General features: G+C 43.2%; 1 protein-coding gene across 1 annotated transcript in view; it reads right to left on the bottom strand.

Annotated features, from left to right (window-relative positions):
• Nucleotides 1-22,534, bottom strand: part of mgat4b (alpha-1,3-mannosyl-glycoprotein 4-beta-N-acetylglucosaminyltransferase B) — a 220,767-nt gene that overhangs the window by 62,238 nt on the left and 135,995 nt on the right. Inside the window, exon 7 of the mRNA XM_039012084.1 lies at nucleotides 5,748-5,823. Coding sequence (XP_038868012.1) covers nucleotides 5,748-5,823 — 76 coding nt within the window. The remainder of the gene's footprint in view (nucleotides 1-5,747; nucleotides 5,824-22,534) is intronic.

Here is a 22,534-nt window from a genome sequence, read left to right as displayed (position 1 = left end):
AAGATTGTAGGAGCTGTACTGTTAGATTTCAGTGCAGCCTTTGAAACTATATTACTGACCATAAACTGTGGTTGAAAAAATTTATCAGTTATGGCTTTTCAACCTCCGCCATATCGTGGATTCAGAGCTATCTATCTAATAAAACTGGTGTGATGGCTGTTTTCTTTAATGGAAGCTTCTCTCATGTCAAACATGTAAAGTGTGGTGTACCACAGGGCAGCTCTCTACTCTTTTCTATTTTTACCAATGATCTGCCACAAGCAACAAACAAAGCATGTGTGTCTATGTATGATGATGCAACCATATACAGTGCATTCGGAAAGTATTCAGGCCCCTTGACTTTTTCCACATTTTGTTACTTTACAGCCTTGTTCTAAAACAGAATACAATACCCTAAAATGCAAAGCAAAAAGGTTTGTATAATTTTTTTTGCAAATGTATTAAAAATACAAAACGGAAATATCACATTTACATAAGTATTCAGACACTTTACTCAGTACTTTGTTGAAACACCTTTTGCTGCGATTACAGCCTCGAGATTTCTTGGGTATGACGCTACAAGCTTGGCAAACCTGTTTCTAAAATGTTTATTTAACCTTTATTTAACCAGGAAAAGCCCATTGAGACCGAGTCTCTTTTTCAAGGGAGACCTGGCCAAGGCAGCAGCAACAATCAATACATACAACAATACAACATGATCCAGCCTAAAAAAAAAAGCATTTACACTCCTCCGTAACAGAGTCTCCCATTCATATTTTAAATTCATTCAGTGGCACTAACATATCTAGATGAAGCATGGATTGTAGACTATTCCATGCCTCTGGTGCACAAGAAGAGAAGGCAGTCATGCCTAATACTGTGAATGTCCTGGGGACTTTAAGTAGCAACAACCTAGCAGACCGGGTATGGTAACTGCTGGTGGTGAAGGAGACCAGACTACAGAGGTAAAGAGGGAGTTTACCCAACAGGGCTTTGTAGATGAACACATACAAATGTATCTTTCTGTGCATATAAAGTGAAGTCCAATCTACCATTTGGTACAAGGTGCAATGGTGGATGAGTGACTTGGCATTTGTAATAAAGCGCAAGGATGCATGATAAACAGAGTCCAGTCTCTGTAAGACAAATGAGGTTGCATTCATATACAACAAGTCACCATAATAAATTACAGAGAGAAAAGTTGCCTGAACAAGCTTCTTTCTAGCCATAAGTGGGAAGCAAGCCATATTACGAAAATAAAAACCCAATTTCAATTTAAGCTTTGTCACAAGATTATCCACATGAACTTTAAAGGACAACTTGTCATCCAACCAAATACCTGTATTTGGGGAGTTTCTCCCATTCTTCTCTGCAGATCCTCTCAAGCTCTGACAGGTTGGATGGAGAGTGTCGCTGCACAGCTATTTTCAGGTCTCTCCAGAGATGTTTGATCGGGTTCAAGTCCGCGCTCTGGCTGGGCCACTCAAGGACATTCAGAGACTTGTCCCAAAGCCACTCCTGAATTGTCTTGGCTGTGTGCTTAGGGTCGGTCATTGTCCTGTTGGAAGGTGAACCTTCGCCCCAGTCTGAGGTCCTGGGCGCTCTGGAGCAGGTTTTCATCAAGGACATCCCCGTACTTTGCTCCATTCATCTTTCCTTCAATCCTGACTAGTCTCCCAGTCCCTGCCTCTGAAAAACATATCCTCAGCATGATGCTGCCACCACCATGCTTCACTGTAGGGATGGTGCCAGGTTTCCTCCAGACGTCACGCTTGGCATTCAGGCCAAAGAGTTAAATCTTGGTTTCATCAGACCAGAGAATCTTGTTTCTCATGGTCTGAGAGTCTTAGGTGCCTATTGGCAAACTCAGAGCGGGCTTTCATGTGCCTTTTACTGAGGAGTGGCTTCCGTCTGGCAACTCTACCATAAAGGCCTGATTGGTGGAGTGCTGCAGAGATGATTGTCCTTCTAGAAGGTTCTCCCAAATCCACAGAGAAACTATTGAGCTCTGTCAGAATGATCATCGGTTTCTTGGTCACCTCGCTGACCAAGGCCCTTCTCCCCCGATTACTCAGTTTGGCCGGACAGCCAGCTCTAGGAAGAGTTTTGGTGGTTCCAAACGTCTTCCATTTAAGGATGGAGGCCACTGTGTTCTTAGGGACCTTCAATGCTGAATAATTGTTTTGGTACCCTTCCCCAGATATGTGCCTCAACACAATCCTGTCTTGGAGCTCTACAGACAATTCCTACGACCTCATGGCTTGGTATTTGCTCTGACATGCACTGTACACTTTCCAAATCCCGTCCAGTCAATTGAATTTACCACAGGTGGACTCCAATTAAGTTGTTGAAACATCTCAAGGATGATCAATGGAAACAGGATGCATCTGAGCTCAATTTCAAGTCTCATAGCAAAGGGTCTGAATACTTATGTAAATTAGCTATTTCTGTATTTTTTTGCAAACATTTAAAAAAAAAAATGTTTTTCCCTTTGTCATGATGTGGTATTGCGTGTAGATTGATGAGGAATTTATTTTATTTAATCAATTTTAGAATAAGGCTTTAACGTAACAAAATGTGGAAAAATAGTGAGCATATTTTCCGAATGGACTGTACGTGCCAGTGACTGTAAAACCCTTAACAAAGAGTTGCAGTCAGTTTTAGAATGGGTTTCCAGTAATAAACTGGTACTCAACATCTCTTAAACTAAGAGCATTGTATTTGGTACAAATCATTCCTTAAGTTCTAGACCGCTGAATCTGGTAATGAAGGGTGTGGCTGTTGAACAAGTTGAGGAGACTAAATGTGACCCACCACCTGGATTCGGTCCTATGTAGCAAAGTTTGAAATGCTGTTTATTTTACAATGGATAAAAGTAGAGACTCAGAGCTAGAAATGTATATATCATACACTGCAGTTAAGGAAAAATGGGAAAGAAATTCTGCCTTGAAAGTTGATAAACATGTCACCCCACTTTTGAGAAATGGCCCTTGAATGTGTTGGTTACCTACTGCAGAGCTCTTCTTTGTCAGCAACCTTCACACCCTCTTTAAGTATTCACATGTGAGGCCATGTGCTAAACAGAGTGTATAGTAAACAACCAAAGATTTCAAGATTAAAAGTGGTAAAAGTAGTAGTAGCCTAGAATAAAGAAAAAATTACACTATCTAGTCATTGGCCTATATCCTAATCTGACTTTGGTGCAGGTCATGTTGTCCTTCACAAACACACACTATATCAAATCAAATATATGTCTATTTGTCACATGCATAGAATACAAAAGGTGTAATACAGTAAAATGGTTACTTGCATATTTGCATAAAAATTGCCAAAGTTATCCCTTCTATAAATCTGGGGATCCAAGATATTTGACAAATTATCACCCAATAACTGTATTACCATGTTTTTCTAAAATCCTAGAGAAAAATGGTATATAAGAGAATATTGAAGCATTTAAATCAACACCGATATGGTTTTCGTAAAAACTAATCCTGATATGGCTCTTTTGCAACTTATCCAACGTGTTTGACATATAGTTTGATCATACAATATTACTTTCTAAATTGCATTTTTACGGTTTTCATGATTACAAACATCATTGGCTATATAGTTATTTTCATGATAGAGAACAATTTGTTTATGCAAATAGCTGTGCCTCTATCAGGGTCAAGATATCCTGTGGTGTGCCACAGGGTTGGATAATTGGACCTTTGTTATTCCTAATCTATATCAATGACCTTGCTGCTGTGTCTTCTACCGTACTTCCCATTCTCTTTGGTGATGATACCAATTTGATTTTATCACACAAGAATTTTGATTCACTAATTAATGAAGCCAACTCAGGCACGGCCACATTTTCTGTACGGTTCCAGATAAACAAGTTATCTGTCAATGTTAAAAAAATCCAACTTTATTCTATTCACTAGTAAGAATAAAGAATATGGTTTTAAAAAACGAGCCAGAGTCTCAATTGGTGGGAATGAAATGGAACAAGTCACATTCACTAGATTCCTCTGAGTTTTGATTGATGAAAAGTTATCCTGGAAAGATATTCAATTTGTCTGCAGTAAAGTGATTAAATCTGTTGGTATCATCAGAAAGATTAGTGGTTTGGTTCATCAGGCTTACTTCCTAACTCTATACTATAGCTTAATTTACCCATATCTAATTTACTGTAATATTGTCTAGGCCAGTATATTTGCCTCCTACCTACACAAATTACTCATCATACAAAATACATTTGGAAGACTAGCCACCTATTCTAATTACCTAGCTCCATCAGCATCTTCGTTTAAGAAACGTAACATTTTGTCTATTTACGATATTAATGTATGGCAAGTATGCACTTTCCTCTACAAAATCATCATACCTCCCAGACAGTTTACCTCAACCCAACTATGAATTTTTCCAGATAAATTCTGAAATCCATCTATAAAACACAAGACACTGAGATAACCTTCACCCTCCCTACTGCCACACATCACATAGTCAATTCTCAATCAGATACAGAGGTACCATACTCTGAAATTCTTATCTTCACATTGCCAAAACCTCATCATCAACCTCAATAACTTTAAGCGAAGACTAGGGGTCAGCCTGATGAACCAAACTACTCAGTAATCTCCTCCATATACCCTAACGCTCATGCACACACACACACACTTAAACAAAACGAATATTGTTCTTTTTTTTCCTCCGTGATTACTGATCAAATCATTCATAATGAGTTGATTTTGTTATCTGTTTTAACAACCCTTTTTTATTTTTGTACTGATGTAATGCATATTGTTGTTTTTTTGTGGTGTGGTCTTCATATAAGCCCTTCGGCTTCCAACCACATCTGCACAATGTTTTTTAGAGCATGTCTTGCTCTTCATTGTAATCAGAGGGCTAATATTAATACTATGCATGCCAGTCTCTCTTGGCTAAGAGTTGAGGAACGACTGACTGCATCACTTCTTGTTTTTATAACAAATATTAGTGTTGGAAATTCCAAATTGTTTGCAGAGTCAACTTACACACACACTTATGCCACTAGACATGCCACACCAGTGAGTCTTTTCAGTTCCCAGGTACAGAACAAATTCAAGGAAATGTACAGTATTATACAGAGCCTTGAGTGCATGGAACTCCCTTCCATCTCATATAGCGCAATTGAACAGCAAACCTGGTTTTAAAAAACAAATAAAGCAACACCTCGTGGCACAACGCCTCTCCCCCATGTGACCTACTTGTTGTGTGTATGTGTAACTGATAGAGGCACACACACACACCACATGTTCATGTTTTTAAATGTATGTAAATTCTAAAGTATTTTGTCTGTAATGAATTTTTCACTATGTTTCGGACCCCAGTAAGACTAGCTGTCGCCATTGGCGTCGGCTAACGGGGATCCTAATAAATCAAATCAAAAATCTAAATGGCAGCCGCTCGTCGGCTCTCAGGAACGCAGCCTCAGCAGCGGGAAACGACTGGGGCAAATATTATTGCTGTGTCACCCTCACGATAGCTTTCTAGATTGTGCTTCTGTAGGACTATAGCTGTTGTTGAGTGCCACCTGTCCAAGGGTTATGTGAAATGGCTGCCCTGTGAGCAATGTAGTTCCAAGCACTGACATGTCAGAACAATATTTCCCAAGAACAAACAGTTCATAGTGTTTACACACTTCTAAGATTCTCATTTCACAATGCAGAACATACTAATTTCTTCAGTCTTTACAGAAAACACTGTAAACAAATGCATGCTGCAAGAGGCTTGAGGTTTCGTACCTGCACATAGTAGGTCCCTTTGGACTGGGCGTACATCATGAGGAAGCAGTAATCCAAATTCTGTTTTGTCCGCCATCTGGGGAGACAGAGGAGAATGACAGAGGATGCGATTAGATTCACAAACCCAAAACACACACACACTTCAGCATCAACACATGATCCACATCCAAACCTGCGTCCATGCTTACCGACAAGACAGAGGGAATTCATCCGACATACTACTATTTCATTGACATTCAGGCCTGGGTGCACGAGCCAGTGTCTCACTTTGGCATAACTCACTTTGTTATAACTCAGACACATAATGTAGGAACTGTGTTGTCGTAAGAGTCAATAAATGGAAACAATAAGCTTCTGGTCGAAGCGGGGCAGTGCCCCTGGTCCTCTATCTTCCTGTGTAAGAGGAGAGCGAGGAGAAGCTGGAGGTGGATTAGTGGCTCCTGGTTCAGATGAGGAGCAGAACATGCGGTTGCCTTTGTCACTGGATACCAATGAGATGTTGAAAACGGAGAGGAGGAAAAACAACTCTTTGCCAAGTTACTGTCTTACAAACGTACTCACGCTCGATTCGATTAGCTATGCCTATGGGAACCAAATATAAGAATCTCTTGCGCGCGCACACACACACACACACACACACACACACACACACACACACACACACACACACACACACACACACACACACACACACACACACACACACACACACACACACACACACACACACACACTTTTTGGACGAGACACAGAGTAGCTTGTATAAACACACTGTGACGAAAATAGGCATCGATAACATGAAAAAGGGGAAAAGAACAAAACACTGATTAGAGCAGCCATACAGCAACTACTACACCAGGAGAAGAATGCCCCTCAACGCAACTCACTTCTCATAGTTTCATCCAATAAAAGACGGCCCTCCGGCAGCACCATTCCTATGATCTGTTTGCCAGTTCAAATCTTACTTTACAATAACAACACGTGTAACGAATTGAGACATACGTAATCCTTCGCTAGATGGAAATAGTAGCCTAAATCATGTATATCGTGGCTATATAAAGATAAAGCAATTGTTTGAGGCAAACAAGGAGCAAATCGTATCCGTGTAGCCTAGGCCTACATCAAAGCTTGTACACAGAGTACACACCGAAACGTGTACCTATAACGGAAAACAACACAATTATGCTTGATTAGAGACCAATTCTGAAAAATTACGATATGCAAAACAGTCATTTCCTGAAGAAAGCCGTGTAAACATTTAAATCCAAATATTTACTCTCTTTCTAACTGCTTGATAAGCTTTATGAATCTCAGCTGTGCCGGGAGATAGGCTTGGTGACGAACCACATCACATGCTCAATAAAGATTATGAGGTTCTCTCCCCTAAAGCCTTTATTCCCATCTGGTAAATAGATGATACATTCACCACGAGGAGGCACATGATAGGACACAAGGAAGCCCATTTCTACCCTACCACCCCTAAGCTATCGGTACCACTGTGTTTCAACAAATCGTCAGTGTTGTCCCCTGATGTGCCATTAGGATGTGAAAGGTCAAATGAGTGATGTTAATGATAGTGATACAAAAGCACTTTAACTCCATCTCAAATTGAATAAGATTATCTGGGGGAGTTACTTCCTCGTTCCATGTTTCACTAAAGGGACATTACACTCATAAACGAACATGTGTAAGATGATGTTTTTTCAGACATCAAAAGTAGACTAATGCCAAGATGAAACCACGTCACATGAAATTGGGTGTATAAATCCAACTATATGCCTCCAATCCAAAATTGCTTTCTGGTTTTCCTTCTTTGATTTTGCGTTAATCTTTATATATATTTGCAGTGGAGGCATATAGATGGATTTACACAACAAATGTCTTGATATTAAGCTACTTTAGAGGTTTGAAAACTCCTAACAAACTTTTACTGAATGTGTAATGTCCCTGCACCATCGAGAGCATCCTGACCGGTTGCATCGCCGCCTAGTATGGCAACTGCTCGGCATCTGACCATAAGGCGCTACAGAGGGGAGTGCGAACAGCCCAGTACATCACTGGGCCAAGCGTCCTGCCATCCAGGAACTATATAATAGGCGGTGTTAGAGGAAAGCCCATAAAATTGTCAGAGACTCCAGTCACCCAAGTCATAGACCATTTTATCTGCTACCGCACGGCAAGCAGTACCGGAGCGCCAAGTCTAGGATCAAAAGGCTCCTCAAAAGCTTCTACCCCCAAGCAATAAGACTGCTGAACAATTAATTAAATCGCCACCGGACAATTTACATTGACCCTCCCCCCTCCCTTTTGTACACTGCTGCTACTCACTGTTTATTATCTATGCATAGTCACTTCACCCCTATCTACATGGACAAATTACCTAACCTGTACCCCTGCACACTGACTCGGTACCGGCGCCCCCTGCATATAGCCTCGTTATTCTTATTGTGTTACTTTTTATTCTACATTTTTAATTTAGTCTACTTGGTAAATATTTTCTTAACTCTTCTTGAACTGCACTGTTGGTTAAGGGCTTGTAAGTAAGCATTTCACGGTAAGGTCTACACTTGTTGTATTCGGCGCATGTGACAAAGTGTGATTTGATTTGTTTGATTTAAGTCCATGTGGAAAAGGCCCACAAGTACACTATACGATCAAAAGTATGTTAATACCTGCTCGTCGAATATCTCATTCCAAAATCATGCGCATTAATATGGAGTTGGTCCCCCCTTTGCTGCTGTAACAGCCTCCACTCTTCTGGGAAGGCATTCCACTAGATGTTGGAACGTTGGGCGATTAGGCCTGGCTCGCAGTCGGCCTTCCAATTCATCCCAAAGGTGTTCAATGGGGTTGAGGTCAGGGCTCTGTGCAGGCCAGCCAAGTTCTTCCACACTGATCTCAGCAAACCATTTCTGTATGGACCTCGCTTTGTGCATGGGGGCATTGTCATGCTGAATTAGAAAAGGGCCTTCCCCAAACTGTTGCCGCAAAGTTGGAAGCACAGAAGCGTCTAGAATGTCATTGTATGCTGTAGCGTTAAGATTTCACTTCACTGGAATAAGGGGCCTAGCCTGAACCATGAAAAACAGCCCCAGACCATTATTCCTCCTCCACCAAACTTTACAGTTGGCACTATGCATTGGGGCAGGTAGCTTTCTCCTGGCATCCGCCAAACCCTGATTCGTCCATCGGACTGTCAGATGGTGAAGCGTGATTCATCACTCCAGAGAACGTGTTCCACTGCTCCAGAGCTTTACACCACTCCAGCCAACGCTTGGCATTGCGCATGGTGATCTTAAGCCTGTGTTCAGCTGTTCGGTTACTGAAACCCATTTCATGAAGCTCCCGAAGAACAGTTCTTGTGCTGACGTTGCTTCCAGAGGCAGTTTGGAACTCTGTATTGAGTGTTGCAACCGAAGACAGACAATTTTTACAAGTTACGCGCTTCAGCACTCGGCGGTCCCGTTCTGTGAGCTTGTGTGGCCTGCCAATTCGCGGCTGAGCCGTTGTTGCTCCTAGAGGTTTCCACTTCACAATAAAGAACGTACAGCTGACCGGGGCAGCTCTAGCAGGGCAGAAATTTGACCAACTGACTTGTTGGAAGGGTGACATCCTATGACGGTGCCACGTTGAATGTCACATAGCTCTTCAGTAAGACCATTCTACTGCCAATGTTTGTCTACGGAGATTGCATGGCTGTGTACTCGATTTTATACACCTGCAGCAACGGGTATGGCTGAAATAGCCGAATCCACTCATTTGCTTTTGTATATATAGTGTATATTAATATGGGCTATTTTCAGCCCTTTCCTGGGATAGCATGGCTGTGTGCTCTATTTTATACACTTGTCAGCAAATAGCCGAATCCACTCATTTGAAGGGGTGTCAACACACACTATATATACACACAAGGGGTCTGAAAGTATTCAGACCCCTTGACTTTTTCCACATTTTGTTACATTACAGCCTTATACTAAAAATCATTAAATTGTTTTTTTGCCTCATCAATCTACACACAATACCCCATAATGACAAAGCAAACACTTTTTTAAAGAAATGATTGCAAATGCATGAAAAAATAACATGGAAATATCACATTTACACAAGTATTCAGACCCTTTACTCAGTACTTTTTTGAAGCACCTTTGGCAGCAGTCGTCTTGGGTATGACGCTACAAGCTTGGCACACCTGTATTTGGGGAGTTTCTCCCATTCTTCTCTGCAGATCATCTCAAGCTATGTCAGGTTGGATGGGGAGCGTCGCTGTACAGCTATTTTCAGGTCTCTCCAGAGATGTTCATGTCCGGGCTCTGGCTCGGCCACTCAAGGACATTCAGAGACTTGTCCTGAAGCCACTCCTGCATTGTCTTGGCTGTGTGCTTAGGGTCGTTGTCCTGTTAGAAGGTGAACCTTCACGCCACGCAAGTTTTTGTCAAGGATCTCTCTGTACTTTGCTCCGTTCCTCTTTCCCTCAATCCTGACTAGTCTCCCAGTCCCTGCCGCTGAAAAACATCTCCACAGCATGATGATGCCACCACCATGCTTCAGCGTAGGGTTTGCCAGGTTTCCTCCAGATGTGACGGTTGGCATTCAGGCCAAAGAGTAAAATCTTGGTTTCATCAGACAAGAGAATCTTGTTTCTCATGGTCTGAGAGTCCTTTAGGTGCCTTTTGGCAAACTCCAAGCGGGCAGTCATGTGCCTTTTACTTCCGTCTGGCCACTCTACCATGAAGCCCTGATTGGTGGAGTGCTGCAGAGATGGTTATCCTTCTGGAAGGTTCTCTCATCTCCACATAGAAACTCTGGAGCTCTGTCAGAGTGACCATCAGGTTTTTGGACACCTCGCTAACCACAGCCTTTCTCCCGCGATTGCTCAGTTTGGCCAGGCGGCCAGCTCTAGGAAGAGTCTTCGTCATTCCAACCTTCTTCTATTTAAGAATGATGGAGGCCACTGTGTTCTTGGGGACCTTCAATGTGGCAGAAGTATTTTGGTACCCTTCCTCAGATCTGTGCCTGAACACAATCCTGTCTCGGATCTCTACGGACAATTCCTTCAACCGCATGGCTTGGTTTTTGCTCTGACATGCACTGTCAACTGTGTGCCTTTCCAAATCATATCCAATCAATTGAATTTACCACAGGGGGACTCCAATCAAGTTCGAGAAACATCTCAAGGATGATCAATGAAAACAGGATGCACCTGAACTCAATTTCAAGTCTTATAGCAAATAGGTCTGAATTTTTTATTTATATATATATATATATATATATATATATATATATATATATATACACACACATACATACATACATACATATGGAAACATTTCTAAAAACATGTTTTTGCATTGTCAATATGAGGTTGTGTGTGTAGATTGATGAGGATTTTTTTTATTGAATAATTTTTAGAATAAGGCTGTAATGTAACAAAATGTGTAAAAAGGGAATGGGTCTGAATACTTTCCGAATGCTCTGTGTGTACTGTTCTGTGCCTCTGTAGCCCCGACTAGGATAACTCAGCACTTTGCGATGGCAGACTACCCTGTACACACTAAACTGCATCAGACCAGACAGGCAGCAGCCACAATATTCTTTACACCATAAACACAGCATATTGACAAACTGTCTGAGATGTAACACCCAGAGAAACAAAGACTCAGATGTTACCAAAGAAAAGTTAAACTTTCTCAGATCTCAGCTGTGTGTTCCAAGCTGTGTGGGTTAACAGGGAAGCCTGCACACACACGGAAACGCAGGCACGCAACTTGACCATACACTGATAAACATACACATATGCAGCTGTATGTGTTAAATGGGGGAGCATGCCTATAAACACAAAACATACAGCACATACATAAACACACAGACAGCGCACACACAAGAACACACGCACCAGGGTTGACTGGACACTCTTAGCATTCTAAGCTTTCAAGGCAAAGGGTGGCTACTTTGAAGAATCTAAAATCTAAAATATATGTCTGTTTCTTGAACTCTGTGAAGCATTTATTTGGGCTGCAAATAATTGTTTAACACTAACACTTTTTGGGTTACTAAATGATTCCATATGTGTTATTTCATGGTTTTCACGTCTTCACTATTATTCTACAATGCAGAAAATAGTAAAAATAATGAAAAACCCTTGAATGAGTAGGTGTGTAAACTTTTGACAGGTACTGTATATATATATATATATGTTACTGTGTTTCAGTATTACATCTAATTCTATACACTGAATACTTATCTACTTTATGTCTCTGTTATATTCAGATGTTTGCATGTTTTTCCTATACCTTTACTGTAAGCATTCATTTGTAGCCTAGGTATAGACCAGTAAGCATTCATTCTAAGCCACACAAATATTATTATCCAAGTGCTTCTTAAATACAATCCTTTCTCAACCTAGCCCCGGGCATTCTAGGTACAAGTTAAGGAAAGAGTCGGCATCCTGTCTCCTCCTCTCTCCATCTTTCCTCACTCTTTCTTCCTTTCCCCCCCTTATCTTTTCTCACTCCATTTGATGTGAGGGATGTTTACCTGCTCAGCCCGGTCCTCTCCTCCTCATGCATTATGAAACCAGTCTCACCACAGAGACCTAGTTTCCCCTGCCTCTCTCAAAATACGGGCCAAGGAGCAAGATTTTAAATGCAGTCTGTTTTGTACTGAATTTTGAGCTGACACACAGACAATTACACACATTTGCACTTAGTAATGAAATATTACAGTACAGAATGTCCACCACATGCACGCATGTAAGCACAAACTTGTGCGTGCACACACACACACACACACACACACACAAACACACCACCCTATAGGCAGCCTATCCATCCTGCAGTCCCCCCAGGGTACAAGGCCGCTTGGTTAATCGATAGGGAACATTGTCTCATTCTCCTTGGCCAAGCCTGGGACTCTCAGACGATAGATGATAGAGGGAGGAGAGAGAAGAGAAAAAGACAGAGTAGAAAGCTACAGAGAGGAGAGCGAGAAAGAGATAGTGAGAGAGGAGAAAGAGGGGGGGGGGGGGGGAGAGAGGGAGGGAGAGAGAGGATGAGAGGTGAGTAAGTCATGGCTCCTGGCGTGAATCGATCGAGGGGGCTTTGATTAAGCGGGCTGGGCAGACTGCCTTTAATCTCAATAGACTGGTTGTGTCATCAAATCACTTCTTCTATTGTGCGGCTCCCACGCAACCGTCCCGGATAAGCTACCAGCCCAGTGATAGATTGCTTCCCGAATGGCAGCCTATTCCCTATTTGGTGCACTACTTTGAAGCAGGGCTCTGGTCAAAAGTAGTGCACCATGTAGGCAATAGAGTGCCATTTGGAACGCAATGGTGCAATGATAAATCAGGCTCCTCTATGAGATTCCTCTATGAGGTAAGTACAGCCCAACACTAACAATGTCTTCCGTCTGCGGAGTCAGCTGCAGAGTGATACCGCAAAAGACTACGGAAGACTATGGAGCGCAAACATTATAAATGCTACTTGCAGTGTACAGCTAAGGCGTGATGTTGATTAGAACTTAAGCAGTCCAACTGAAAATGAATTGCGTCGCATCAATGTCTCCCTCAGAACTTAACAACCAATCAAAGCATGGACCTTCACATAAGACACATTATCCTATCCAAATCACCAACCAAACTATCAAATTAAACGTCTACCCTACACAAACTAATAACTATAGGACTATATGAAATTAAATAGGCCTACAGTCTTGTTTTACAGACAGATGGTGTATGTGACAATAATAGATTAGACTGTCTGGGCTGATTTGATATCGATTTGTCTGTCGCTCTGTCCGTCTGTCTGGTAGATGTGGGATTGATTCGTCCGCCTGGTTGATCTGACATTGATTTACTCAGTCTGGATTACCTGGGAACGATTTAGTCCATCAGCCTGCTCACCCATGAGTTTCTTTAGGGGGAAATCTGCACTCTCTGCTATAAAATACTAAACTTCAAGCTTTATAATATTGAGTTAAGATGTAAAGAGAATAAATAAGTTATCTGTCAAGTTGCATTCTAATGAACTGGAGAGCTGGTGAGAGTGTGTTACAGTGTGTGTGTGTGTGTGTGTGTGTGTGTGTGTGTGTTGGGGGGGGGGGGGGGGGGTTGGCTCTTCATTTATCTGCATTCATCCATCCACCCACCCAAAAAAGAGATGCTCTGCTTTTTTGACACCACACTGCAGTCTCCAGTTTTGTCTTACTGTATCTTTATTATTGTCCAGTCATGTGGTCAAGTGCGGCACAGAAAGACCAAGTTAAGCTGCAGCTGGCCCAGAACAGAGCGGCACGTCTTGCTCTTCATTGTAATCAGCGGGCTAATATTAATACTATGCTTGCCAGTCTCTCTAGGCTAAGAGTTGAGGAGAGACTGGCTGCATCCCTTGTTTTTATAAGAAACATTAATGTGTTGAAAATTCAAAACTGTTGCATAGTCAACTTACACACAGCTCTGACACACACACTTACCCCACCAGACATGCCACCAGGGGTCTTTTGACAGTCCCCAAATCCAGAACAAACTCAAGAAAACATACAGTATTATATAGAGCCATTATTGCATGGCTCTATATAATACCCTTCCATCTCATATTATATATCCCTTCCATCTCATATTGCTCAAATGAACAGCAAACCTGGTTTCTAAAAACAGATAAAGCAACACCTCATGGCACAACTCCTCTCCCCTATTTGACCTAGATGTTGTGTGTATATATTAATATGTAGGCTGTGTGTTCTGTTTTAAATGTATGTAGTTCTGTCCGTGAGCTGTTCTTGTTTAATAATGTCCTGTATTATGTCATGTTTCATGCTTTGTGTGGACCCCAGGAAGAGTAGCTGCTGCTTTCGCAACAGCTAATAGGGATCCTAATAAATATTTTAAAAACCCACCCTCCCTCCCACCCACCTCACCCTCCTCCACTCCCTGCAGAGCACCACAGGCTGACTGTTTGCAAGGCGGTCTAACTCCCTCACGGTCCCACACACACAGAGAGCAGAACACATGCCAATGCACACACACACTCCATTCCTCCTTAAATTATATTTAAATCAGTCACAGTTCATCTCCCAGGGTCTCATGATGGGCTGACTCCCCCAAAGAGAAGGGGATAGAGGGCGGGAGAGGAAGGAGGTGAGGCAAGGGGTGCCTCTAGGGCCCCATCAGCTTTGACAGAAACTGAGCTTGGTACTGTCCTCATGGACCCAAGAGAAGAAGGAGAGGAGGAGAGGAAGATGGATATATGGAGAAGGAGAGAAGTAGACTGGCCTATCTGGCCAATGAATGAATTAACACACCAATTATCTCTCGCTGCCTCTCCCTATGCTACTTTCTCCCTCCCTCTCTAACTCCCTCACGGTCCCACACACAGAGAGAGCAGAACACATGTCTTTAACTCTGCATTTCTTCTTCCTCCCCCCTTTCTCTCTCAAGATGAAGTTAATTTACTTTGAATTCAATATATCCTGGCAGCAGCCTTAAAACACCCACTGCACTTACATTTTACTCTTGGGATTTAGCTTACCACTGCATTTTTACTTTACAAGCTAAAATATAATCAATAATATAAACTGTATATTACAGTATATCACTGGTGAAAATAATGAAATTTAAACTAAACACTGCAATAGGCTATAGAGGACAGCGAGTCGAATACACTTCTTCATTCTAAGTGGTATGCTAGCGTGACAGAGTAATTCCACCCCAACCTGGTCGCAAACTCAAAGAATCTCTGCATCGTAACACAGCATACTCAAGAAGCAACGGGACAATAGTACCTAGGGCTTAGGAGAACAAATGCAATGCACTTAGGCTTAGCCATCAACAACACTAGTGTGGATATTGGACCGGAGCCAGATTGCATGACTAAAGAAAACTACCACTAAGACAACACAACACTAGAGGCAGACGGACCGGGGCAGTTGATGAACAGTGTGTGTGACATTGCCCTAGTCGCCGTGGTGACCTGAGAGTGTCACCCTGTCCTCTCTGTCTCATTGGCCGTGATCCACTTCTAGTCCTGTTCACAGCTCAGTCATCTGGAAGTGTCTCTCTCTCACACATACACACACATACCCTCACTTTATCATCAATCTTAGCCACTCTTTTTCTCTGACATCTACACTTTCCTTTATCCATTTAATCTTATTGTGATTCGATCACACATCTTAACTGTCTCTCTCGCTCTAGCTCTGGTTATCTCCCATCGTCTTTGGTTCAGTCTCTCGCTTCTTCTCACTTTACCTCTCCCTCCCTCTCTCTGTCCTGCTCATTCCCTCTCCCTCCCTCTCTGTCCTGCTCATTCCCTCTCCCTCCCTCTCTGTCCTGCTCATTCCCTCTCCCTCATTCGCTCTTGCTCTTTCCATGTCTATATGTTCACATTGCCAAAGCAAGTGAAATAGATACAAAAGTTAAATGAACAATAAAAAATAATAATAACAGTAAACATTACACTAACAATAGCTCCAAAAGAATAAAAACATTTCAAATGTCATATTTTCTTCTGGCAACAGATGACAGAAGTCTTGCTGCTGTGATGGCCTGTTGTCTCTTGAGAGCTAGGTCTGCCTACGGCAGCCTTTCTCAATAGCAAGGCTATGCTCACCGAGTCTGTACATAGTCAAAGGTTTCCTTAAGTTTGGGTCAGTCACAGTGGTCAGGTATTCTACCACTGTGTACTCTCTGTTGAGGACCATGCATTATTTTGTGTTTTATGTTGTACACTGAGGATATTTTTTGAAGAATTCTGCATGTTGTCTCAATTTGGTGTTGGTCCCATTTTGTGAATTATTAGTTGGTGAGCGGACCCCAGACCTCACAACCATAAAGGGCAATGGGTTCTATAACTGATTCAAGTATTTTTATGTTGATTTGGTAGGTCAAATTTTATGTTTCTTTTGATTGCATAGAAGGCCCTTCATGCCTCTCAGATCGTTCACAGCTTTGTTGAAGTTACCTGTGGCGCTGATGTTTAGGCCGAGGTATGTATAGTTTTTTGTGTGCTCTAGGGCAGCGTTTCTTAAAGTATGGGTCACGACCCAAACCTGATAATGGTGAGTCGTAAATGTATAATTATTTCATTAATTACTGGAATCGCTTTGGCCAAGTGCAACTGCGCTCTCGGTTCAGTGTGCTCTCTGCTTTTCAGCAGTCTCTGCTCAGTTTGGCAGCTGCGCGAGTGGGAGAGGTGGAGGGAGTTGCCCGTGTGCTTCGCTGTTTATCTGATCTTTTTTATGCAGTTTTCTTGAAGATCACTCCGCGACCCATACGCTGCAGCACTGTCTTTCAAGCCACTGACTTGTTATTTCCACTCACCGCTGTCATGAAATGGACTCATGCTAGCCACATGTTCTGACTGAACTCAATCGTCATGAAACGCAAATACAGTGATGACATTTTGTCTCTTTCATACAAACTTTGAGAAATAACGAGGAGCGCCCACAATGTGTTTTGTGTGGGGAAGTACTTAGTAATGAGTCTCTCAAAACAAACAAATTAATAAAACGACACGTCCTGACCAAACATCCGGGCAGAACATGACGGTAAACCCAGGGAGTTCTTTAAGAACAGGGCAGAATGCTTCAGGGAACAGTGCTTCGAAAGTGGAAAAGTCAGTCAACTAGCAAGGCATTGTTGTCATTTTATAACAGGTGATGATACGCAGAAATAAGGGAGTACTATCTCTCATAGTAGTAGATGTGAGTTTCTTTTTCAAACAATCCCCTGGCCTTGTAACGTTACACAGCTAATAGCTAACGTTAGCCAAAGCAAGCTAACTAGCTACTGATAGTGCAAAACCCAAGAAAAAGTACAGATGTATTTTTTTATTTCACCAGGTAGGCTAGTTGAGAACAAGTTCTCATTTGCAACTGCGACCTGGCCAAAATAAAGCAAAGCAGTGTGACACAGACAACAACACAGAGTTACACATGGAGTAAACAATAAACAAGCCAATAACACAATAAACAAGTCAATGACACAGTAGAAAAAAGAAAGTCTATATACAGTGTATGCAAAAGGCATGAGGAGGTAGGCAATAAATAGGCCATAGGAGCGAATAATTACAATTTAGCAGATTAACACTGGATTGATAAATGAGCAGATGATGATGTGCAAGTAGAGATACTGGTGTGCAAAAGAGCAGAAAAGTAAATAAAATAAAAACAGTATGGGGGTGAGGTAGGTAGATTGGGTCTGCTATTTACAGATGGACTATGTACAGCTGCAGCGATCGGTTAGCTGCTCAGATAGTTGATGTTTAAAGTTGGTGAGGGAAATAAAAGTCTCCAACTTCAGCGATTTTTGCAATTCGTTCCAGTCACTGGCAGCAGAGAACTGGAAGGAAGGGCGGCCAAATGAGGTGTTGGCTTTGGTGATGATCAGTGAGATATACCTGCTGGAACGTGTGCTACGGGTGGGTGTTGTTATCGTGACCAGTGAACTGAGATAAGGCGGAGCTTTACCTAGCATAGACTTAGAGATGACCTGGAGCCAGTGGGTCTGGCAACGAATATGTAGCAAGGGCCAGCCGACTAGAGCATACAGGTCGCAGTGGTGGGTGGTATAAGGTGATTTGGTAACAAAATGGATGGCACTGTGATAGACTGCATCCAGTTTGCTGAGTAGAGTGTTGGAAGCTATTTTGTAGATGACATCGCTGACGTCGAGGATCGGTAGGATAGTCAGTTTTACTAGGGTAAGTTTGGCGGCGTGAGTGAAGGAGGCTTTGTTAAGAAATAGAAAGCCAATTCTAGATTTGATTTTGGTTTGGAGATGTTTAATATGAGTCTGGAGAGTTTACAGTCTAGCCAGACACCCAGGTATTTATAGTTGTCCACATATTCTAGGTCGGAACAGTCCAGGGTGGTGATGCTAGTCGGACGGGCGGGTGCGGGCAGCGAACGGTTGAAAAGCATGCATTTGGTTTTACTAGCGTTTAAGAGCAGTTGGAGGCCACGGAAGGAGGGTTGTATGGCATTGAAGCTCATTTGGAGGTTAGTTAGCACAGTGTCCAAGGAAGGGCCAGAAGTATACAGAATGGTGTCATCTGTGTAGAGGTGGATCAGGGAATCGCCCGCAGCAAGAGCGACATCATTGATATATACAGAGAAAAGAGTCGGCACGAGAATTGAACCCTGTGGTATAGAGACTGCCAGGGGTTCGGGCAACAGGCCCTCCGATTTGACACACTGAACTCTGTCTGCAAAGTAGTTGTTGAACCAGGCGAGGCAGTCATTAGAAAAACCAAGGCTATTGAGTCTGCCGATAAGAATACAGTGATTGACAGAGTCGAAAGCCTTGGCCAGGTCGATGAAGACGGCTGCACAGTACTGTCTTTTATCGATGGCGGTTATGATATCGTTCAGTACCTTGAGCGTGGCTGAGGTGCACCCGTGACTGTCTCGGAAGCCGGATTGCACAGCAGAGAAGGTACGGTGGGATTTGAAATGGTCAGTGATCTGTTTATTAACTTGGCTTTCGAAGACTTTAGATAGGCAGGGCAGGATGGATATAGGTCTGTAACAGTTTGGGTCTAGGGTGTCACCCCCCTTTGAAGAGGGGGATGACCGCGGCAGCTTTCCAATCTTTATGGATCTGGGACGATACGAAAGAGAGGTTGAACAGGCTGGTAATAGGGGTTGCAACAATGGCGGCGGATATTTTTAGAAAGAGAGGGTCCAGATTGTCTAGCCCAGCTGATTTGTACGGATCCAGGTTTTACAGCTCTTTCAGAACATCTGCTGTCTGGATTTGGGTGAAGGAGAAGCTGGGGAGGCTTGGGCGAGTAGCTGCGGAAGGGGCGAAGCTGTTGGCCGGGGTTGGAGTAGCCAGGAGGAAGGCATGGCCAGCCGTAGAGAAATGCTTATTGATATTTTCGATTATCATGGATTCATCAGTGGTGACCGTGTTACCTAGCCTCAGTGCAGTGGGCAGCTGGGAGGAGGTGCTCTTGTTCTCCATGGACTTTACAGTGTCCCAAAACTTTTTGGAGTTAGAGCTACAGGATGCGAATTTCTGCTTGAAAAAGCTAGCCTTTGCTTTCCTGACTGACTGCGTGTATTGGTTCCTGACTTCCCTGAACAGTTGCATATCGCGGGGACTATTCGATGCTATTTCAGTCCGCCACAGGATGTTTTTGTGCTGGTCAAGGGCAGTCAGGTCTGGAGTGAACCAAGGGCTATATCTGTTCTTAGTTCTGCATTTTTTGAACGGGGCATGCTTATCTAAGATGGTGAGGAAATTACTTTTAAAGAATGACCAGGCATCCTTGACTGACGGGGTGAGGTCAATATCCTTCCAGGATATCCGGGCCAGGTCGATTAGAAAGGCCTGCTCGCAGAAGTGTTTTAGGGAGCGTTTGACAGTGATGCGGGGTGGTCGTTTGACCGCGGACCCATAGCGGATACAGGCAATGAGGCAGTGATCGCTGAGATCCTGATTGAAAACAGCGGAGGTGTATTTGGAGGGCAAGTTGGTCAGGATAATGTCTACGAGGGTGCCCATGTTTACGGATTTACGGATTTGTACCCGGTGGGTTCCTTGATGATTTGTGTGAGATTGAGGGCATCTAGCTTAGATAGTAGGACTGCCGGGGTGTTAAGCATATCCCAGTTTAAGTCACCTAACAGAACGAACTCTGAAGCTAGATGGGGGGCGATCAATTCACAAATGGTGTCCAGGGCACAGCTGGGAGCGGAGGGGGGTCAATAGCAGGCGGCAACAGTGAGAGACTTATTTCTGGAGAGGTTAATTTTTAAAATTAGAAGTTCAAACTGTTTGGGTATAGACCTGGAAAGTATGACAGAACTTTGCAGGCTATCTCTGCAGTAGATTGCAACTCCTCCCCCTTTGGCAGTTCTATCTTGACGGAAAATGTTGTAGTTGGGGATGGAAATCTCAGAATTGTTGGTGGCCTTCCTAAGCCAGGATTCAGACACGGCAAGGACATCAGGGTTGGCGGAGTGTGCTAAAGCAGTGAGTAAAACAAACTTAGGGAGGAGGCTTCTGATGTTGACATGCATGAAACCAAGGATTTTTCGATCACAGAAATCAACAAATGAGGGTGCCTGGGGACACGCAGGGCCTGGGTTTACCTCCACATCACCCGAGGAACAGAGGAGGAGTAGGATGAGGGTACGGCTAAAGGCTATCAAAACTGGTCGCCTAGAGTGTTGGGGAAAAGAATAAAAGGAGCAGATTTCTGGGCGTGGTAGAATAGATTCAGAGCATAATGTGCAGACAGGGGTGCGGGTACAGCGGAGGTAAGCCCAGGCACTGAGTGATGATAAGAGAGGTTGTATCTCTGGATAAGCTGGTTATAATGGGTGAGGTCACCGCATGTGTGGGAGGTGGGACAAGGGAGGTATCAGAGGTATAATGAGTGGAACTAGGGGCTCCATTGTAAACTAAAACAATAACTAACCTAAACAACAGTATACAAGGCATATTGACATATGAGAGAGACATACAGCGAGGCATAAAGTAATCACAGGTGTTGATTTGGAGAGCTAGGTAAGACAACAACGGGTGAGAGAAAAACAGCTAATCAGCTAAAACAACAACAGGTAAAATGGCGATGAATGGGCAGAGAGGGTCGGTTAACTACACACAGGGCCTGAGTTCGCGGCTGGGGCCGACAGATAAAAAATTAAATTAAAATAAATAAACAAAATGGAGTATCGTGATTAATGGACAGTCCAGCAGGCATCAGCTATGTAGCCAAGTGATCATAGGGTCCAGGGGGCAGCAATAGATGGAACAGGGAAGCCGTGGAGTAGTCGCTACTACGCTAGCACGCGGGCGACACAGCGTTTAAAGTTAGTAGTAAAGTTAGTAGCTCGGGGCTAGTAGAAGCGTCTGCTCCGACGGAGGCCGGTTGAAGGCACAGCGGATAGAGTATTCGTCGGCAGACCAGTCGTGGTGGTACGGCGGGGCACCGTGTCGACTAAGGATCCAAGCCAGATAGCGAAAGAGGTATTGTAGTTGTAGTAATTTAGTTTGCTAGCCGGGAGATGCGCCTGGCTCACAGCTAACTGGTGCTAGCTTTGGGGCAGGGGCGTTAGCCACTATAGCCACTCGGTAGCAGCGTTGATCCGGTGCCAAGGTCCAGAGCTTACGGCAAGGATCCGGTGGAGTAGTGTGTTCTAGCCGTGTTTGAGTGGAGTCCGGGTGAACAACTGAGTAGGCCGGGAGGTGGGCCTCAGGGATAGCTTCGGTACTGGGTAACTCAGTGGGTGCTAGCTAGCTGTGAAGATCAGGAGTAATGGTCCAGGGATTACGGCAGGAATCCGGCGTTGTAGTGGAGAGATAGTCCGTTACTGGTAGGCTGGCGAGTATTATCCAGGCTAAATTTTTTTTAAATATTTTTAAAAAGGGCTGGTACCTGTGTAGAAGGTAAAGGCTGCTAGCAGTGGCTAACAATGACTAAATAGCTTGTAGCTGGTTAGCTTCTGATGGCTAGGTGGTTCTTGCTATAAGGTCTAAAAAGAAAAAATAATAGCGGTTCCGTATCACATTGGGTGAGGCAGGTTACCGGAAGGTATAATTGAAATCAAATGGAGAAGAGATTGAAAATAAAATTGAAATATATACAAAAAATACGAAAAAATACAAAAGCACACGAGAGGACGGACATAACACGTCTGCACTGCTATGCCATCTTGGATATTTAGTCTTGGATATTTAGGTGAAGATGAAAAATGATCAGGCCTACTGTACACTTTATTATTGTTATTGTTATTGTTGAAAACAAGTCGAGGTTGGAACTGTTGCAAGTAGTCATTTTTAG

The sequence above is a fragment of the Salvelinus namaycush genome, chromosome 17 (assembly GCF_016432855.1).
Source record: "Salvelinus namaycush isolate Seneca chromosome 17, SaNama_1.0, whole genome shotgun sequence".
NCBI classification, from domain to species: Eukaryota; Metazoa; Chordata; class Actinopteri; order Salmoniformes; family Salmonidae; genus Salvelinus; species Salvelinus namaycush.
The sequence above is the reverse complement of the archived record's forward strand: the minus strand, read 5'-3'. Positions and strand labels throughout refer to the sequence as shown.